A 21,445-nucleotide genomic window follows, 5' to 3' on the forward strand; every position below is an offset into this window, starting at 1 on the left:
ATAAAAAGGTTTTTGATGATGCTGACCAGCTGGATTTTCTATGTTGACTGGAGGAGATAATAATAAGCTTGATGTTATGCTAACCTTATGTTACACATCAGGAAACAAATTGTAATGTTCAAAATTATTTAGTTCATTTCAGCTTTCATGTAACAGCAACAATACAATAAATCTCTTAAGCAAATGTGACAACTTTAAAGCCCTAAGACTTTAAAGACAAATGACCATCTCAAACAGAGCTGTTCTACTTCATCCAAGTTCTGTGATAGACACTGATATGTTTTTTTATTGTAATATGGACAGGGGTTTTATTAAACTTACACTCCTCAGCTATCTTGTATTTGAGAACAACTGGCAGGCTCTGCAAGCATGTGCAGTGTTGTTCCATCTCCAACACCAAAATGCTTTTGTCTTCTTGCAGTCACATTGTCAACATCACTTGGTCATGCATTTGCTTCTTGATTGAAATGTTTGCTAAGAATCAACAATAGTTATATGTTTATATGAGACGATCTTGCATAATAGCATGGCACTGTTTTGTAACTACAAACACATACTTCTTTTATCCAAATTAAATCTTAGTTCATTGTACTCTATATAGCTGACCTGTAAATACATTCTGGTGAAGCGTCTGAAAGCTGACATATCACTGCCATGAACCTCCCACGACCATATTTGAGACATGGTGCTCTCTCCAGTAAGGGAATGCTCCACCACAGCTACATCAATGTTTGTTTCAGAGTATAGTACAAGACCATTGTAGTTCTTGATCTCCTGAAGAAGGAGTTTTTTGTCTTCTGCCAGCTTCCTTCTAAGGCGGTGGAAGCGTGCTGCTGTCTAGAAAGACAGGAAGTACAGGGGTAGAGGTTTTGTCACAACACTGTTCAACAAGTGAAAATTTATTGCACCTAAAAAAAAATTAAAGCAAAGCTGCAATAATTGAAGTATGTGAAAATTTCACTTTAGATTGATAAACAGGTAAGTCAATGGTTCAGTGTGTAACATTTAGGGTTACACATATTCCTGAAAATAAGAATTGTGCTTTAATTACTTTGGAATGAGCAGTTTTTTATCTAAATATGGTCCCCTTCCACGGAAGCCGCCATGTTCCTACGGTAACCCACAATGGAAAAACAAACTACTGGCTCTAGATAGAACCAATCACTTTTTCTACTTCAGCTTGGAGGAAGATGGTTGTAATCTACAACCACACCGCTAGTTACCACTAAATCCTACAGACTGGACATGTGTGCAGGTGAAAGGAGCACCACAGCAGAGCTGTTTTTCCTCAAATGAAGCAGATGAAAACTCTAAGAAGCTGTGCTGTAGTGTATCGACATTGATATGTCCAGACTGGAATATATACATATATAATAGAATATGTGATGTCTGTTTACAGAAAGAAGTTTTATAATATGGTAAAACAATTACAGTTACTCTTCCTTCAATCTTAGTGCGATGTTTCAGCTGCTTTGTGAAGGCTTGTCTGGAGAATCCCGGAGAGATGACCTTGAGTTCCTGAAAGCAGCTCAGGAGGTCCAGTGTATAAAGTGTGGAACTGTTGACAGAAGCTGGCCAATAGCCACTCCGAAGGATGTCCTTCAGTCAGGGGTCCACTGATGATGGCATGTTTGACAAACATATAGCGGCTGATGCAAGTCAAAACGGACTTGGAACAAAATAAATGTATGAAAAAAATAAAAATAAATACACATTTACTACATGCTTACTTTTACAACAGTTCAGTAACTCTGCAAATTGTAAATGGTTGAAAGACATAACACAAGTTCCTATAATCCCAGTAGAGCACTCATACTGAACTTCTTGAGTAGAATCACACATTGTTTACATTTCTCTAACTCGCTAAATCGGAAACAGATGTGTTGATTGGACTTCACACAGGAAGTGCTTTGCAGAAGTGAACTATTTTTTTTGTTTGTAAAGAACAATAATAAAAGATGTCTGTCTTGGTTTGGGTTAATAATAATACCATGTACTAAACAATAGATTTTGACACAACTGCAATTGTAAGCACAATGCCACAACACACTTGTGTGAAAATCATAAAAATAAGTTTTTACCATTGATTTTACCAAGAAAATACAAAATAAAGCTGTAGGACAATTTAGATAAAGACCAATTAAAAGTCAACTGATCAATATTTAGAAAAAAACACCATCATTCAGTATCAAACTAAATCTTAGTCTAAATCTTTACTAAATTCTGTTCTTAATGCATCTACTGGACTGTCAGTTTTGTCTAAAGAGTTTCTTTAATTACACATGGGGTTTGGATTTAAACTTAAATTCATCACTGTGATTTACCAAATTGCTGTTGAGGATGTCGACAAACAGTCACGATCATCAAACACTAATGTGAGTTTCCCTCCCTCGAAAAGAACCATCTTTTAATACTTGAATCTTTATTTCTTAAATAACATTCTCTTCATATTCACATTTATCAGTTCATTTTGTCCCCTAATCCAGGTCAATCTTTCACTGAGGACTGAGGAGTCTATATTCAAAAAATACAGGTAAACATTTTCATATTTCTATTTTAGCTATATTTCTACATGTTTTTATTGCTATTTTTTCTATTATAGTTCAACTCGTATATCTTCTATAAGTCTTTTAAGGGTTACAGCCCTGTGTCTCATCCATCAGAAAGTGCAGAAGAGGGGACTTCATCAGAGGTGCAGGTAAATAAGGACATTTGTATGTCATTTTGGTTCACATTTTGTTACATACACACATTTTGTACGTCTCTAAATGTGTAGATAAACTGAACGTAAGATGTGATGCGTAATTCAGGACATAGCGGAATGCAATGTTGTCGAGTTTAAAAATAAGTAGATCAACATTAAAGCTTAACACAAATCTTTTAGTAAATACTTTAAATATGATCCTTATTTTGTTCTTTTTCCATTTGTTATTGAATATCAACTGGGCCACGTCAGGTTTCTCAAATAACCATGTCACAGATACCAGTTGGATGAACATAGTTGCCTTCCTATGAAGCACAATGTAACAGGGGCTTTAATGGAGGACTTACTAAAGATGTTAAGGTTATTTAGTGGGGATGCTGCAAGCGTCCCACGTAGCAAGTAAATTCTAGAAAAGGTGTTTAAATTGGTTTTGTCTACAAATCAGAATATCTTCATTATTGTGGCATTTGCAGCTCTTACATTGGCTTTTCAGTGCCAATTGTGTTGATGAGCAAATGCCAGATTTGCTCATCAACACAAACTGTGAGACAAAGTGTAGAATTTGTTCAGTTTTTTTATTTGTATACCATTGAGGGATCCATTTAAAGCTCTTTTGGAGAATGAATTCAAAAAGATTTACAATGACCAAAACAGTAATGAAATAACGGATATTTCTGATGGGAAGTTGTACAAATATCTGAAATCAGTTAGCGATTCTTTCTTTTCTGTGTTCCAGTCATATAAATTCAGCATTTGGCCCTTACTATGATTTGTTAAAAAAGTACCCCCTGAGAAAAGAGATAAAAATGTCCTACTATGTGCCTTGTGGTTTGGCTCATCTGAACCACTAATGACTAGCTTCCTCAAACCTTTTGTGAAGGAATGCTAAATTCTTGGACAAACGAGACCTTAATGGCAAGATCCAGTAGATTAATTAATTAAAACCACAAAGGTCTATGCATTAAGTGCTGTATGTGATGCTGTTGCACGACCTTTGCTGCAAAATTTCAAACAGTCTTCATCCAGGTGTTCAAGTGAGAAAAGGCACTGGGACAGTGCGAGTGTATCCTTGTTTGGAGGAGATGCCAGACCTTAGAGATCACAACACAACTGTGCAAATAGGTGAGATTGGCAAAAATAACGAACAGAGCATTTTGGTCATAAAAGGGGCATCTCTGATTGTGGACCCAATTTTCACCTGATCAATGGTGTGGTCCCTGATTACATGTATCGTGTGTTGCTGAGGGTTTGGCAGCTAATAGCCATTTATTGTAATTATATTTGAAATTTGAGGTAAAATACTATATATATATATATATATATATATATATATATATATATATATATATATATATATATATATATATATATATATAATATTGTAATTATAATTATTATTATACCATGGATTTATTTTTTAAATATCCGACTAAAGCAAGAACGTCTTGAATAAATTTGTTTTGCGTTTAAAGTTTTATTTCCACTCTTTTTATATTTATGTTCAATAAAAATGGACGGGTTCTCAGTGAATCATGAATAATTAAGCAAATAATAAAATGAATGAAATCGTTGTGACTTTTATATATTCTTTATTCTATTATATATTTTAAAATTTTATAATAGCTATCTTATTTATATATGTAGAATATTGTTTGATACAAGATACATTATTAGATGTATTATTATTATTATTATTATTATTTTTATTATTATTATTATCATTATTATTGTTATTATTGTTATTATTAGAAATATGGTTATATTGATAATAACAGACTCTTGTACAATTTAAGTGTAATTTTAATGAAATTTGAGGTAAAATATAAAAAATCTGAACATCGGCGATTTTTGTAGTAGTTAAATACCTCCTCTAGTGGTGATATGAGACATTGCAACTTGTCGTCGAGCGGTACTTTTGGTATTTTTTGCTCTGTTTCCACACGGATGGTTTTTACTTGTCGGACCTGTGCTTCATGCCGATTTTAATCAGTAAAAAGAAATGTTTAATATTTATTTCTCGGTGGATTTATTTTTTAATATCCGACTAAATGAAGGATGTCGTGAATAAGTTTTTAAATAAAGTTTACATTTTTGTTCTTTTTTATATTTAATAACAATGGACGAGTTCTGAGTGAATCATGAATATTTAAGTAAATAAAAAAAGGAATAATAAAACTCGTTGTTACTTTTATATATTCTTTATTAAATTATATATTTAAAAATTGTATAATAGCTATCCTATTTTTTTATATATGTAGAATATTATTAGATACAAGATACATTGCTAGATTTATTATTATTATGATTATTATTGTTATTATTATTATTAATAAGATGATTATATTAATAACAACAGACTCTTGTACAGTTTCAGTGTAATTTTAACGAAATTTGAGGTAAAAAAAAAAACTGGACATCGGCGATTTTTGTAGTAGTAAAATGCTACCATCTAGTGGTAATATGAGACATTGCAACTTGTCGTCGTGCGGTACTTTTGATATGTTTGCTCTGTTTCCACACGTACGATTTTTACTTGTCGGACCTGTGTTTCATGGCAGGTTTTATTAGTAAAAACAAATGTTTAATGTTTATTTTTTGGTGGATTTACTTTTTAAATATCTGACTAAAGAAAGAACATAGTGAATACATTTTTAAATAAAGTTTTAATTTCGCCATTTTTATATTTAATAAAAATGGACAGGTTTTAAGTGAATCATAACGCCATGGCCCAATTTCAAATTAGGTTAGTACTGATATGGCTCTAATTCAAAGTACTTTGTGCTACAATGGCTCTCATTCAAATGATGGCGTGCTGCTAGGGACCCCAGCCCTGATGTGGCTACAGGGCACTGGTGTGAAACACTATACTGCTACTATAGCTCTAATGCTAATTATGTAGTGCTGCTATAACTATAATTCAATTTATGTGGGCCAACTATGGCTCTGAGTCAAATTATGTTGGCCAACTATGGCTCTGAGTCAAATTATGTTGGCCAACTATGGCTCTAATTTCAATTTTGTTTTGCTGCTATGGCCCTAGTGGGAAACACTGTTCCACTACTGTGGCTCAATTTCAAATAATGTTGTGCTGTCCTGGCCCTGATGTAAAACACTGTTGTGCTACTGTAGCTCTAATGCTAAATATGTAGTGCTGATATGACTCTAATTCAAAGTACAGTGTGCTACTATGCCTCTCATTTAAATTATGGTGTGCTGCGAGGGACCCTAGCCCTGATGTGGCTACAGGGCCCTGGTGTGAAACAACAGGGACCTAGCAGCACAACATAACTCGAGTTAGAGTCATAGTAGCACAACATTGTTTTGCTACTATAGCTCTAATGCTAACTATGACTCTAACTCAAGTTATGTTGTGATACTAGGGCCCTGATGTGAAACACTATACTGCTACTATAGCTCTAATGCTAACTGTGTTTCACATCAGGGCCCTAACAGCACAACATACCTTGAGTTAGAGTCATAGTAGCACAACATTGTTCTGCTACTATAGCTCTAATGCTAACAATGTTGTGCTACTATGACTCTAATACAAATTATGTTGTGCTGCTAGGGCCCTGATGCTAATTATGTAATGCCGATATGACAATACAAATCATGTGGGCCAACTATGACTAATTCAATTTACGTTGTGCTGCTAGGGCACTTATGTGAAACACTGTACTGCTACTATAGCTCTAATGCTAATTATGTTGTGCTGCTATGACTATAATTCAAATTATATTGGCAAACTATTGCTCTAATTTAAAATATGTTGTGCCTCTAGGGCCCTGATTTGAAACGCTGTGCTGCTACTGTAGCTCTAATGCTAACTGTGTTTCACGTCAGGGCCCCAGCAGCACAACATACCTTGAGTTAGAGTTATAGTAGCACAACATTGTTCTGCTACTATAGCTCTAATGCTAACTATGTTGTGCTACTATTGCTCTAATTAAAATTATGTTGTGCTACTAGGGCCCTGATGTGGAACACTGTGCTGCTACTGTAGCTCTAGTGCTAATTATGTTGTGCTACTCTGACTCTAATCCAAATGATCTTGGCCAACTATGGTTCTAAGTCAAATGATGCTCTGCTACCATGGCTCTAATTCAAATCATGTTGTGCTGTTATGGCCCTAGTGGGAAACACTGTTCCGCTACTGTAGCTCTAATAAGAATTATGTAGTACTGATATGGCTCTAATTCAAAGTACGTTGTGCTACTATGGCTCTTATTCAAATGATGGTGTGCTGCTAGGGACCCCAGCCCTGATGTGGCTACAGGGCACTGGTGTAAAACACTATACTGCTACTATAGCTCTAATGCTAAGTATGACTCTCACATCAGGTCCCTAGTAGCACAACATAACTCGAGTTAAACACTGTACTGCTACTATAGCTCTAATGCTAACTGTGTTTCACATCAGGGCCCTAACAGCACAACATACCTTGAGTTAGAGTCATAGTAGCACAACATTGTTCTGCTACTATAGCTCTAATGCTAACAATGTTGTGCTACTATGGCTCTAATACAAATTATGTTGTGCTGCTAGGGCCCTGATGTGAAACACTGTACTGCTACTATAGCTCTAATGTTAATTATGTAGTGCTGCTATGACTATAATTCAAATTATGTTGGCCAACTATGACTCTAATTTTAAATATGTTGTGCTGCTAGGGCCCTGATTCGAAACACTTTGCTGCTACTGTAGCTCTAATGCTAACTGTGCTTCATGTCAGGGCCCTAGCAGCACAACATAGTTCTGCAACTATAGCTCTAATGCTAATTACACAGTGCTGCCATGACTATAATTCAGATTATGTTGCCCAACTATCACTCTAATTCAAATTACGTTGTGCTTCTATCACTCTAAATCAAAGTATGTTGTGCTGCTAGGGCCCTGATGTAAAACACTATTGTGACGCCATGGCCCAATTTCAAATTATGTTGTTCCACTGAAGCGCTCATGTATATTAGGTTGTGCTGCTAGGGCGCTAATGGGAAACACAGTTGTGCTGCCATTGCACTAGTTCAAAAGATGTGCAAATATGGTTCTAATTTAAATTATTATTGTGCTGCTATGGCCCTGGTGTGAAACACTGTTCTGCAACTATAGCTCTAATGCTAATTACAGTGCTATTATGACTATAATTCAGATTATGTTGCACTGCTATATAGCCCTGATGTGAAACACCGTTAGCATTAGAGCTATAGGAGCAGAACAGTGTATCCCACCAGGGCCCTAGTAGCACAACATTATTTGAATTGGAGTCATAGTAGCACAACAGTTAGCAGAACAATAGTGTGCTACTATGACTCCAATTCAAATAATGCTGTGCTGCTATGGTTCTAATTCAAATTATGTTGTGCTGCTAGGACCCTGATGGGAAACACGGTTGTGTGACTATGGCCCTAATTCAAAAGATGTGCAAATATAGCTCAAAATTAAATTATGTTGTGCTGTTCTGCAAATATAGCTCTAATGCTAATTATGCAATGCTGCCATGACTATAATTTAAATGATGCTGTACTGCTGTATCTCTAATGCTAAGGTTTGTTTACTTACCTCGTTATACAAAAGGTCATAGTCAGCGGGCGGGGAGAATTGCAGCCCCCGCAAAGAAGACCGCTCTTTGTATGAAAAAATGGGTGGCTCTTAAAAGAGCCGTTGGTTTTTATCTTAAAGACGGCGATAACACGCTTTACTTTGAGCTGGTGTACTTGGTGACGGCCTTTGTGCCCTCGGACACGGCATGCTTTGCAAGTTCACCGGGAAGCAACAGGCGCACGGCGGTCTGGATTTCCCTGGAAGTGATGGTGGACCGCTTGTTGTAGTGAGCGAGACGAGAAGACTCACCGGCGATGCGCTCGAAAATGTCGTTTACGAAGGAATTCATGATGCCCATAGCCTTAGAAGAAATGCCGGTATCAGGGTGCACCTGCTTCAGAACCTTGTACACGTAGATAGCGTAGCTCTCCTTCCTTGACTTTCTGCGCTTCTTGCCTCCTTTGCCGGCCGTCTTCGTGACAGCCTTCTTGGAGCCCTTCTTGGGCGCGGTCTTTGCTGGATCAGTAGGCATAATGCTGCTTCTCGAGGAAACTGCGAGAGAATGAAAAAGGACCGCCTCGCCGCCTCTCTATTTACAGACCTGCATTGTAATTACGTACAAGGGAAAGGAGTCGTATTATTGGTCACAAATCCAAACCTCATCATACAAGGCTCCGCCCTCCTCCCATCCTCTCCCGTTCCCTCTCCCCCGCCCCTGAGCTACTCTTTGTTTCCCTGCCCGCCGTTTTGTGCGCGCACACGCACAGACAAATATGAAGTATATATATATATATATATATATATATATATATATAAATAAAAGAGAGAGACTTTGAGACAAAACTGTAGTGCTTGTGCAACATTTTACCTTATTAGAATATATCTATAATTATTACAAATTCCATTAGTCACATACACTTGAGAAAATAGTTATTTCCTCCCCTTCTCCGCCACACACACACACACACACACACACACACACACAGTAAAAGAAACAATAGCTCATTTTGTAATATTTGGGTGGCTCTTAAAAGAGCCGTTGTGTTCACGTTATTTGGTAGGTAAGCGTTTAACCGCCGAAGCCGTAAAGAGTGCGTCCCTGGCGTTTCAGGGCATACACCACATCCATAGCGGTGACGGTCTTTCTCTTCGCATGCTCAGTGTATGTGACTGCATCGCGGATGACGTTCTCCAAGAACACCTTCAGTACACCTCGAGTCTCCTCGTAGATCAGACCGGATATACGTTTAACACCACCACGGCGAGCCAGACGGCGGATAGCCGGCTTAGTGATACCCTGGATGTTATCGCGCAGAACCTTACGATGGCGTTTAGCGCCTCCTTTACCGAGTCCCTTGCCACCCTTGCCTCTTCCAGACATGGTGCTGCTCTCACAAAGTCAAGCTGCTCAATAAAGAAGCCCCGCGCAATGCCCGCCTATTTATTCTCTCTCCACAGGACCTAGTTGAGAACAGGCGAGGGGGCGGACCTAAAACCAACGATCACACAAAACAATGTCTTCAAAGCGAAACGCCACAGCCGTTAACATGCTAGAGTCTTGTACTTCCTCAGGCTTTTTGTCCACACAAACATAGTGATATAGAAATAGTAATAGTCATGTAGTGGAATTGATTTAATTTGGTTTTTGCTCACAGCATGGTACACTCAATGCAGTTCAACACACAAATATTTAAATTGAGAATTATAATTAGAAAAACTGTTTTGACTCAGTTGCAATTTTTATTCCAGTAGAAGTATAAATCAAATTGCAGTTCTTGTTGCATTAAGTAGGCTTATATCATTATGAGGAATGCAAAATATTGCACACACTATGCTTTCAGTTACTTACACACTGTGCCACTACTGACCAAAAAGGTGTAAACCTGATGGGGGACAAAATATTGAGCTACTGTACATATGCAATTAAAAGGTTTTCGCATATCCCAACTCATCTGGAAGCTGGGGTCAGAGCGCAGGGTCAGCCATGGTACAGCGCCCCTGGAGCTGATAGGGCTAAGTGCCGTAAAAAAGAGTGCGTCCCTGGCGTTTCAGGGCATACACCACATCCATAGCGGTGACAGTCTTTCTCTTCGCATGCTCGGTGTATGTGACTGCATCGCGGATGACGTTCTGCAAGAACACCTTCAGTACACCACGAGTCTCCCCGTAGATCAGACCGGATATATGTTTATACGGTGGTGTTAAACGCCTTGCTCAAGGGCTCAACCAGTGCCTTGCTCAAGGGCTCAACAGTGGTAGCTTGGCAGTGCTGGGGCTTGAACCGCTGACCTTGTGATCAGTAACCCAGAGCCCTAACCACTGGACTACCACTGCCCTGCTTACACCACTACCAGTAGTAGTAGTAGTAGCGTTAATCTTGTACTATACTTTTCAACACACAAGAAATATAGCATGACTATTGTAGGAATGGCCCATGATTATTATTAATATTAACAAGCATTATTCTCATTTATATTAATGTGGTACTATTTGCATTAGCAGTAGTAGCAATAGTAGTAGTCGTATTAGTAGTAGAAGTAGTAGTAGTAGTAGTAGTAGTAGTCAGTTATCCATACATCTCTCACATAGGCCAGGAGATTATGGTAATATTTGCATCAAGCATCAGAATGAGTGAGCATTGTGTGTACCTACATGGGCTGTAGAACATTGAGTAAATATATGTATATTATTTATCCAATTCAATAGGACGAAGTTTCAGAGACAGATGATGCTTCAGATACACAGTCACTTCTACAGCACCAATATTTTGATGGCACCTTAAAAAAGGGAAAAATGTTCCTTTATTGAGAAAACATATATGCAGATGCAAATACGGGTGCAGGAACAGGAACTCACAAATCATTCGTGAACATCATTACACCACAGCAGGAGCTGACAAGCTGAGCAAACCCAGTGCTCAATCTGCACTAGTGTCCAGAAGTATATGGACAGGGCCACACACTTTGTCTAGGAGTGTGTGCATCTTTTACCTATGCTGCAAAATATGCAGTAAGGTCTCTATGTATTTGGACAGTGTCACGCTGACTTGTACAGACTGTCAATCAAACTATTATTCTAGAACTTAGCGCATCACGACACATTTTTCTTGGTAACTGCTCCACTGTCACAAAGAGTGTGTATGCTCACTGAGTGCTCACCTGAATAGGAAATGCAGTGTATGCTATATATCTCTGTTTATATTTCCTAATAACGTACCATGTAGTGTAGACAGGCATCATTTGATAAAGTGAACAATTCCTTTGACTTGACTTCGGTAATCAACAAAAGGTAGAGAGGAATGTGCACTTTCTAGATTTGGTCACACAATAGCAGTCAAGACCGATGCAGAACTACACACCATGCTGCATTAAGCAATCATTATTATTATTTATGGTATTCATCAAACCCTATTCTTAACTCATTCCTCAACTTACTAAGAATAATTATTAGGATCATGGTTGTTAGTAGTAGTAGTAGATGTAGTAGAAGAATTGGGTCTGAGATGAGATCAGAACAAACAAACATACACGAATTACACTTAAAGAAAAAAAAAAAAAGAAAAAAAAAAAAAGACCAAAAACACTTTATACTAGTGTTTAAGGGTATACAGGGATATTTCTAATAAAGGCAGAGTTCGGTGGACGTTGTAGAGCTTGACTGCCATCGTGTGGCAATGTTTACATGTTGCAGAAAAATGTAGATTAAAGAAATTGATGCTCACATCATTTTGTGTGATTATTGTGTATGGAACAGCCATTTACTCTAAGGTTTCGCATTAAAAGTTTGAGATGAGATCAGAAAAAACAAACACACAAACAAACAAACAACATTCACAAATTAAACCTTAAAAAATTAGTCCAAAAACATTTCATACTAGTGTTTAAGGGTATACAGGGTTTCTTCCTAAAATGAACTGTGAGTCCCTTTTTGTCTCGCTTCGTGTTTATCTAATAGGCCAGTAGAACACGTCATATATATCAAATTGCACTAGTGCCCATAACTATAGTCACAAGTTCCTAGATCATTTGAATATTTGTGTGCGTGTGTTTGTTTGTTTGTTTTTTATTTCTTGCTCTTCCCAAATCTCTTCTTTTGTCCAATGTTGCACAATATCCTGGAAAGTGTCGGTATATTTGTACTGTGTTACAATTTGAAGAGAGAAACAGAGTGAGAGTCAATAATGTCACATTAGAATAACATGTGTCTCTCTCTCTCTCTCTCTCTCTCTCTCTCTCTCTCTCTCTCTCTCTCTCTCTCGCTCTCTCTCTCTCTCATTTCAGCAAGTTGTTTGTTGAATTTAGCTGAGCTTATACTACAGTTAGCCCTGTCAACAGCTTGGCATCAGCACACATCTCTGTAACTGGACCCTGGACTTGCTTGAACACCTTCACCTCCTCCAGTCCCACACTCAGGGATGCGTATTGTACCCTTACTTATATTCACTTTTCCACTAATGAGTGCTTACCTGCCTAGGCCTTAGAAAGCATCATCAAGTTTGCTGATGACACCACGAATGGTAGGCCTGATCAGAGGTAAAGATGAGACGACTTTCAGGGAGGAGATCCAGCGCCTAGTAATTCACACCAACAGAGATGTTGTGGAGTGTGAATTCAGCCTCAAGTTACTTAAAGTCCTTATCTTCGAGGATCTCACCTGGTCACTGAACTCTTCTCTCTACTTCGCACATCCATGACTTTAGTACCACTCATATTACATCACTTCAATACCAGAAACTTTTTAAATGCGTTTCTTGCACATCCTTTCTGAACTGCTGCTATATTGCTCCTTTGCAGAACACTTTTTCTTTTTCTTTACATTTTTGCTACTCTTCAATTTTGTTCAATTTGTCTTGTCACAACAGGTTCACTGGCGGAGCTATTATGTGTTTTATGGATTGTCCTGCACTGACTTGTGTTGTCTTGCACTGTCTTATGTTGTCTTTGCACTGTTTGCACCAGGTTGCACACATGCACTTTATGTGGCAAGGACACTTAGCAGCCCTGTGTGTTCTGTTTCTGGAATTGTTGTTTAATGTAGCATCAGGGCTGGGATGCGAAGGTTCCGTTGTCTCATTTCACTGTGTACTGCGTCAGCTATATATGGTTGGAATGACAATAAAAGCTTCTTGACCTGACCTCTTGACTTGTCTCAACAACGCCTGTGATTGCTGAGGACACTTTAAAAGTCCTGTCTGTGCTACAGGATACTGGAGAACTTCTACAGCTGTACCATTTCTGTGTGGTACAGCAACTGCACTGCTCCAGGCCCTATAAAATAAAATGGAAAATGAAAATCTCCCAATGAATCATTGGCACTCAGCTCCCCATCTTGGAGAACATTCACAAGAAACACTGTCTGGAAAGGTCAAGTCAAGTCAAGTCAAGTTTATTTGTATAGCGCTTTTCACAACAGACATTGTCTCAAAGCAGCTTTACAGAAAACAACAGTGAAGGTGAATGGTGTGCGTTTGTCCCTGATGAGCAAGCCGTGGCGACAGTGGCAAGGAAAAACTCCCTTGGATGATATGAGGAAGAAACCTTGAGAGGAACCAGACTCAAAGGGGAACCCATCCTCATATGGGTGACATTAAGAGTTTGATCATAAATCTTTCAACAATACAGAACAATTTGTGATCATCATAGATCCAGCATCAGCTTCTCCATGCCAGGGCCTTTAAACACTCGGCATCTACTTCTCCATGATCATCCATAGGTCCATAATCTTCACGAGGTGGGACGTGACTGGAGCTGGCCAAACCTCAGGATGCCTCGGGATGGGGAGAGAGAGAGAGAAGCAGTGGAGAGGAATTAGCGTAGCTGCTGTTCATGATATTAACAGCACAAATTGATAATGTGCATGTGATCATGTATTCTGGAGCACAAGGTTATGATGTGATGTGTGTGATGTGTGTGATGTGTAGGCTTTGCTAAAAAGATATGTTTTTAATCTACACTTAAACTGGGAGAGTGTATCTGAACCCCGAACACTGTCAGGAAGACTATTCCAGAGTTTAGGAGCTAAATGTGAAAATGCTCTACCGCCTTTAGTGGACTTTGCTATTCTAGGAACTACTAGAAGCCCAGAGTTTTGAGATCTCAGGGAGCGTGGCGGATTGTAGCGTGTTAAGAGACTGGATAGATACATGGGAGCCAAACCATTTAGTGCTTTATAAGTGAGTAGCAGTAGTTTGTAGTCTATTCGAAACTTAACAGGAAGACAATGTAGGGACGATAAGATTGGGGTTATATGATCGTATTTTCTTGACCTAGTAAGAACTCTTGCTGCTGCATTCTGAACTAACTGAAGCTTGTTTATTAATGACGCAGGACATCCACCTAGTAATGCATTACAGTAGTCTATTCTGGAGGTCATAAACGCATGGACGAGCTTCTCTGCATCAGATATAGACAACATGTTTCTTAACTTAGAAATATTTCTAAGGTGAAAGAAGGCTGTTTTTGTAACTTGATTGATGTGATTTTTAAAAGATAAGTTGCTGTCTAAAATAACTCCCAGGTCTTTTACCGTTGAACTAGTAGTTACAGAACAAAGTGCGCAGCAGTTGTCTGTGCAGAGCTCACAAGATCATCAAGGACCCTTCACATCCCAGTCACAAACTGTTTAACCTCCATCCATCAAGATCCAGATACAGAAACATACGCACCAGAACCAGCAGGATCAGGGACAGCTTTATTTCCATCCACCATCACCACACTGAACTCTACACTACACCGTTAGATCACTGTATAAGCACTGTATATGTAAATGTTACATATTGTTTTTTGTATACTCCGCATTCTCTACACATATTGTGCCTCACTTCCATCTGCACTACTATTATATTTGTGTATCTGTATATACCTTACTGTACATCCTGCCACATTCATGTATATACAGATATATATTTCTATCTATCTAACGAACCTCTGAGCAGATGCTAAATGCATTCTCTTAGCTCTGTACATGTATCTTGCACAATGACAATAAAGTCAACAATAAATCTAATCTAAAATATAATATAAAATTACACTAGTGTCCATGAGTACTTGGAGAGGGCCACTATTCATTCATTTCATTGTGTTGCTGTTGGTATTGCACATTTTCCCACACAAATACATATACACATATACATGTGTGTGTGTGTGTGTGTGTGTGTGTGGAAATATATGCACATATATGGTTTGGACATATATGCACGACAACGAAAGAGAACATACATACAGTGCTTTAAATTCATGTTATGTCAAATTGTTCCTAACGCATAAAAACATGTTTAAATGGTCAGAATCGTAGTCAGCATACTAAAGTTATATGTGAGAGAATTAATACTATGATGAATGCAATTTATTGTTTTGTTTGTTTTTTTGTCTCCCTTAGAATACAAACGAGAACACGAGAATGGGAGGTGACACTTTGGCCACAAGATGGCAGTCACGCTCCGTGCAGAACAGCAAGCGACCTTCTTTTTGCATTTATTATTATTATTAATATTATTACTGTAGCCAAGAATTAAAATAATCTATAATAAAATACACAAAATGCTCAGCGACAGAGCCACAAAATCAGAGGTTTGCCGAAGCACTCCATTCGAATAACTAGTTATATATATATATATATATATATATATATATATATATATATATATATATATATATAACTAGTTATTCGAATGGAGTGCTTCGGCAAACCTCTGATTTTGTGGCTCTGTCGCTGAGCATTTTGTGTATTTTATTATAGATTATTTTATATATATATATATATATAAAATCATTTGTTTAAAACAACCACGGTATAGACTTGCTCGTTTTACTGAGACAATGAGGTGGCTCTTAAAAGAGCCTTTGTGTATACTGGACAGAGTTATTGTTTAAGCGCGCTCTCCGCGAATACGGCGGGCCAGCTGAATGTCCTTGGGCATGATGGTCACTCTCTTGGCGTGGATGGCGCACAGGTTGGTGTCCTCGAACAGGCCGACCAAGTATGCCTCGCTCGCCTCCTGCAAAGCCATTACAGCGGAGCTCTGGAAACGCAAGTCAGTCTTGAAGTCTTGAGCAATTTCTCTCACCAGGCGCTGGAAGGGCAGCTTGCGGATGAGCAGCTCAGTAGACTTCTGATAGCGACGGATCTCTCTCAAAGCCACGGTGCCGGGCCTGTAACGGTGAGGCTTCTTCACGCCGCCGGTAGCAGGCGCGCTCTTGCGAGCAGCCTTGGTGGCGAGCTGCTTCCTGGGCGCCTTGCCACCAGTGGATTTACGGGCAGTCTGCTTAGTTCTTGCCATAGCGTTGAGCTGTGCACTTCGCGGAAGAAAAACAGAATGAAAAGCGCTAGCAAACGCTGGCTTTTTAAGCCTGAACGACGCCTCGCGTTCATTGGGCGTCTCGAAACCTCTCGTCTTGCATTGGATCGATCGCTATACGTCACTCGACGATTATTGGCTTAGACCTAGTCAGCGCCACAGTTTGAACACCCCACCCCACCCCACCCTCCCTCCCTCCCTCCCTCCCTCGGCTCTCTTGCACAGCACTGTTTTCCTCTGTTCTATAGTTACACAAAGACGGCCGTCGCAATTTAGAAAAAAAGTAAAAATACTTCCGTTATATTTATGCTTCTAAGTCACTAATGAGAATGGCATGATTATTAGACTATTCCAATGGGCTTTATTAAATGTGATTCTCTTGGGTGCAACTTTCTAGAATGAATACAATTATATACACAAAGTAACAAACTTGCACTTTTTGAGTCAAAGTGGGTGGCTCTTAAAAGAGCCTTTGGGTACTGACAAAAACAGCATTGGACTGCTTTACTTGGTCTTGACAGCCTTCTCAGTCTTCTTAGGCAGAAGTACAGCCTGAATATTAGGCAGCACACCACCCTGAGCGATGGTCACTCCGCCGAGCAGTTTGTTCAGCTCCTCGTCGTTACGCACGGCGAGTTGCAAGTGTCGGGGAATGATACGAGTCTTCTTGTTATCACGGGCAGCGTTACCAGCCAACTCCAGAATCTCAGCGGTCAGATACTCCAGCACAGCCGCCAGGTAAACGGGAGCGCCGGCACCGACGCGCTCAGCGTAGTTGCCTTTACGCAGAAGCCTGTGCACACGGCCTACAGGAAACTGCAGTCCTGCCCTGGATGAGCGAGTCTTGGCCTTGGCCCTGGCTTTGCCACCGGTTTTGCCTCTTCCACTCATTTTGCTGTAGATCAGATTTGTTCAAGGAACAAGTCGATAATAGTGAACGCTTCGCGCTGAAAACTCAGATATAGGCAACACAGCCACTCTCTCATTGGCTTAGAACACCATGTGATCAACATCCAATCACAAATGCACAAATGGTGACACTCATTCAGCTTTAGCCTAACAACCCCCCCCCCCCCCCACACACACACACACACCTCCCCTCCCTAATAGTCTCTGTGTGTGTGTGTGTGTGACTGAGGATTGAGCGCGCGCTCATGGGAGACACAGGTATCAGGAAACAACATTCATGTGAAATGTGTACAACGACACATATATCATATAATCATAAGCATCTTTATAACTACTACATAGGGATTTATGACATATGGATACGCAAACTATCTTGTATTCGCGTTCACTTTCATCATGGGAGGATTCAAAATGTTGCTCTTTGGGGGAAAATATAGGTGGCTCTTAAAAGAGCCGTTTAGTTAAGGTAGACATGAAATAAACAAACAAACATGTTTACTTCTTCTTGGGCGCTGTCTTTTTCGCCTTTGCAGCCTTGGGCTTCGCCGCTTTGGGCTTCACGGTCTTTGCTTTCTTGGGGCTCTTGGCTGCTTTTTTAAGAGTCGCCGGCTTTTTCGCTTTCTTCGGGCTCTTGGTGGCTTTTTTAGCAGCCGCTGCGGGCTTCTTTGCCTTCTTCGGGGACTTCTTGGCGGCGGCAACAGGTTTCTTGGCCGCCACCTTCTTGGGATTCTTCGCCGCGGCGGGTTTCTTCGCCTTAACAGCGACGGGCTTCTTCGCCTTAGTTGCGGTCTTCTTTGCGGGCTTCTTGGCTTCGGTCTGCTTCTTGTTTAGCTTGAAAGAGCCAGACGCGCCGGTCCCTTTGGTCTGTAGAAGAGTTCCCTTCAACACGAGACCCTTGACAGCGAGCTTGACGCGGGAGTTGTTCTTCTCCACGTCGTATCCGCCGGCGGCCAAGGCTTTCTTCAGGGCGGCGAGCGACACACCGCTCCTCTCCTTGGACGAGGAAACCGCTTTGACGATGAGCTCGCCGACGCTGGGGCCGGCTTTCTTGGCCCTCGACGCTGCTTTCTTTTTCGGCGCTTTAGCCGGCGCGGCGGCGGGCGCGGGAGCAACTTCTGCCATCTCTCTAGTATCTGTAGTATCTCAGTGCGAGTCAGACTCTGTATACGCTGTGTAACACACAGAAACCTCCCGCCCCTCTGCTGGTGGGCCGGTCTTAAAACCGAGCATGAGAACGTTGTAGACTCAACCGGGCAGCCGCCGCTTCCGCGACACGCTCGCGAGTGTGTTTTCTCGCAGCGTTTCTCGTCGTAAATAAGACGCCGAAGACAAGATCCCGCGCGAATATGCACACATTTCGCGCGTACGGGCTTGCAAGTGTTCCGCGAGGCCCGTCATGGCCGAATAGAGAGCAGTGGTCGCTCTCGTTTTGCACGGAAGTGCACCGCGCGCCTGGCGCTCGAGCCGGCGCTCGGCGCATTTTGTGCAGAGTGCAGTGTAAAAAGGGGTGAGTTACATCCATGTCGGCGGAACAGCGTGTGTTTCACGTGAACGGCGATCCTTGTCAATGTGTCTGACGCATTGGCAGTGTGTGAATGCTGTGCGTAGTATTGGGAACGCTGGCTCTTGTGGGCTGTGTGAAGCACGTGTTAGTGTATGGAGCAGGTGTGCAAACTCCCCGTGTGCCTCCCGCAGCCGGACTCCCTATATCTTTGTCATCGTCTGGTCTTCGCCACTAGGCCTGGCGCGCCTCGTGCATGGCCCCGTGCTCTAGTAGTCCCAGGCCGACAGGTGTGCCTCGTTGCCCGCTTAACCCTAATTCCGATCAGGTCAGGCTGTGCTAACCCTAATTCGAACAGTGCCAACCCTAACACTAACTCCATGTCATTCAGGCTGCGCCAACCCTAACTCTATGTCATTCAGGCTGCGCTAACCCTAATTCGAACAGTGGCAACCCTAACCCTAACTCCATGTCACTCAAGGCTGCGCTAACCCTAATTAGAACAGTGCCAACCCTAACCCTAACTCCATGTCTTTCAGGCTGCGCTAACCCTAATTAGAACAGTCCCAACCCTAACCCTAACTCCATGTCACTCAGGCTGTGTAACCCTAATTCCAGCAGTGCCAACCCTAACCCTAACTCCATGTCACTCAGGCTGCGCTAACCCTAATTAGAACAGTCCCAACCCTAACCCTAACCCCATGTCATTCAGGCTGCGCTAACCCTAATTCGAACAGTACCAACCCTAACCCTGTTCCATTCAGGCCGCTCTAACCCTCAATTGAAAAGTGGTAATCCTAACCCTACCTTTGTGCTGCACTAAGCCAAACTCAAATTGAGTTGTTCTGCTATGGCCTTAATGTGAAACACTGTTGTACTACTACAGCTCTAAAGCTAACTATGTAGTCTTACTATGACTCCAATTCAAAAGATGTTGTGCTACTATGGCAGTAATATAAATTATGTCGTGCGGCCATGGCCCAAATTCAAATTATGTTGTTTTACTATAGCCCTAATTCAGATTCTGTTGTGCTACTATGCCTCTGAATGGAAGTATGTTGTGCTGCTATGGCCCTGATGTGGATCAATGTTCTTCAACTATAGCTCTAATGATAATTCTGTTGCGCTACTATGATTCTAATTAAAATTTTTTTGGCCAACTATGGCTCTAAGTCAAATGATGGCGTGCTACTGTAGTTCCAATTTAAAATATGTTGTGCTGCTAGGGCCTTGATGTCAAACACTTTTGTGCTACAGTAGCTCTAATGCTAATAATGTAGTGCTGATGTGACTCTAATTAAAATTATGTTAGCCAACTATGACTCTAATTCGAATTATGTTGTGCTACTATGGCTCTAATTCAAATAATGTTGTGCTGCTATGGCCCTAGTGGGAAACACTGTTCTGCTACTGTGGCTCAAATTCAATTCATGCTGTGCTGTCCTGGCCCTGATGTAAAACACTGATGTGCCACTGTAGCTCTAATGCTAATTATGTAACGCCGATATGACTCCAATACTAATCATGTGGGCCAACTATGGGTCTAAGTTAATATATGTTGTGCCTCTAGGGCCCTAATATGAAACACTGTACTGCTACTATAGCTCTAATGCTAACTGTGATTCACGTCACGGACCTACCAGCACAACATAGGTAGCATTATAGCCATAGTAGCAGAACAATGTTGTGCTACTATGACTTTAATTCAAATTCGGTTGTGCTGCTAGGGCCCTGATGTGAAACACTGTGCTGCCACTACAGCTCTAGTGCTAATTATGTTGTGCTACTATGACTCTAATCCAAATGATGCTCTGCTACTATGGCTCTAATTCAAATCATGTTGTGCTGTTATGGCCCTAGTGGGAAACACTGTTCCGCTACTGTGGCCCAAATTCAATTCATGCTGTGCTGTCCTGGCCCTGATGTTAAACACTGATGTGCCACTGTAGCTCTAATGCTAACTATGTAATGCTGATATGACTCCAATACAAATCATGTGGGCCAACTATGGGTTGGCCCTAGTAGCACAACACAATTTGAATTAAAGTCATAGTAGCACAACATTGTTCTACTACTGTAGCTCTAATGCTAACTATGTTGTGCTACTATGGCTCTAATACAAATTATGTTATGCTGCTAGGGCCCTGATGTGAAACACTGTACTGCTACTATAGCTCTAATGCTAATTATGTAGTGCTGCTATAACTATAATTCAACTTATGTTGGCCAACTATGACTCTAATTCAAATTACGTTGTGCTACCATGGCTCTAATTTGAAATATGTTGTGCCTCTAGGACCCCGAAGTAAAACAATGTGCTGCTACTATAGCCCTAATGCTAATTGTGTAGTGCTGCTATGACTCTAAGTCAATTTATGTGGGCCAACTATGGCTCTGAGTCAAATTATGTTGGCCAACTATGGCTCTAATTTCAATTTTGTTTTGCTGCTATGGCCCTAGTGGGAAACACTGTTCCGCTACTGTGGCCCAATTT

At 40.6% G+C, this 21,445-nt stretch overlaps 5 protein-coding genes and 1 pseudogene across 6 annotated transcripts in view; 1 reads left to right on the forward strand and 5 right to left on the reverse strand.

Annotated features, from left to right (window-relative positions):
* LOC310738145 (histone H1-like) overlaps positions 1-18,603 on the reverse strand; it is a gene marked incomplete at its 3' end in the record, with an annotated part of 212,516 nt that extends 193,913 nt beyond the window's left edge. The window contains exon 1 of the mRNA XM_083563142.1: positions 17,976-18,603. Within this exon, the coding sequence (XP_083419268.1) occupies positions 17,976-18,572 (597 nt within the window). The 5' untranslated portion in view covers positions 18,573-18,603. The remainder of the gene's footprint in view (positions 1-17,975) is intronic.
* Positions 1-21,445, forward strand: part of LOC310738041 (uncharacterized protein) — a 924,051-nt gene that overhangs the window by 825,070 nt on the left and 77,536 nt on the right. The gene's annotated exons all lie outside the window — the stretch shown is intronic.
* Positions 8,346-8,786, reverse strand: LOC310738234 (histone H2B pseudogene; annotated as a pseudogene). The gene has a single exon. The product of its transcript is annotated as a histone H2B pseudogene (transcript).
* Positions 9,315-9,626, reverse strand: LOC310738264 (histone H4; the record flags this gene model as incomplete). The annotated part of the gene is made up of 1 exon (XM_083563248.1): positions 9,315-9,626. The coding sequence occupies one exon, from the start codon at positions 9,624-9,626 to the stop codon at positions 9,315-9,317; it is 312 nt and encodes a 103-aa protein (XP_083419374.1).
* On the reverse strand, positions 16,068-16,531 carry LOC310738192 (histone H3.2). Its single transcript, XM_083563196.1, has one exon. The coding sequence runs from the start codon at positions 16,521-16,523 to the stop codon at positions 16,113-16,115; it is 411 nt and encodes a 136-aa protein (XP_083419322.1). The 5' UTR covers positions 16,524-16,531; the 3' UTR covers positions 16,068-16,112.
* On the reverse strand, positions 17,046-17,462 carry LOC310738212 (histone H2A; the record flags this gene model as incomplete). Its single annotated transcript, XM_083563215.1, has 1 exon — positions 17,046-17,462. The coding sequence occupies exon 1, from the start codon at positions 17,430-17,432 to the stop codon at positions 17,046-17,048; it is 387 nt and encodes a 128-aa protein (XP_083419341.1). The 5' UTR covers positions 17,433-17,462.

The sequence above is a fragment of the Silurus aristotelis genome (assembly GCF_946808225.1).
Source record: "Silurus aristotelis genome assembly, chromosome: 15".
NCBI lineage: Eukaryota > Metazoa > Chordata > Actinopteri > Siluriformes > Siluridae > Silurus > Silurus aristotelis.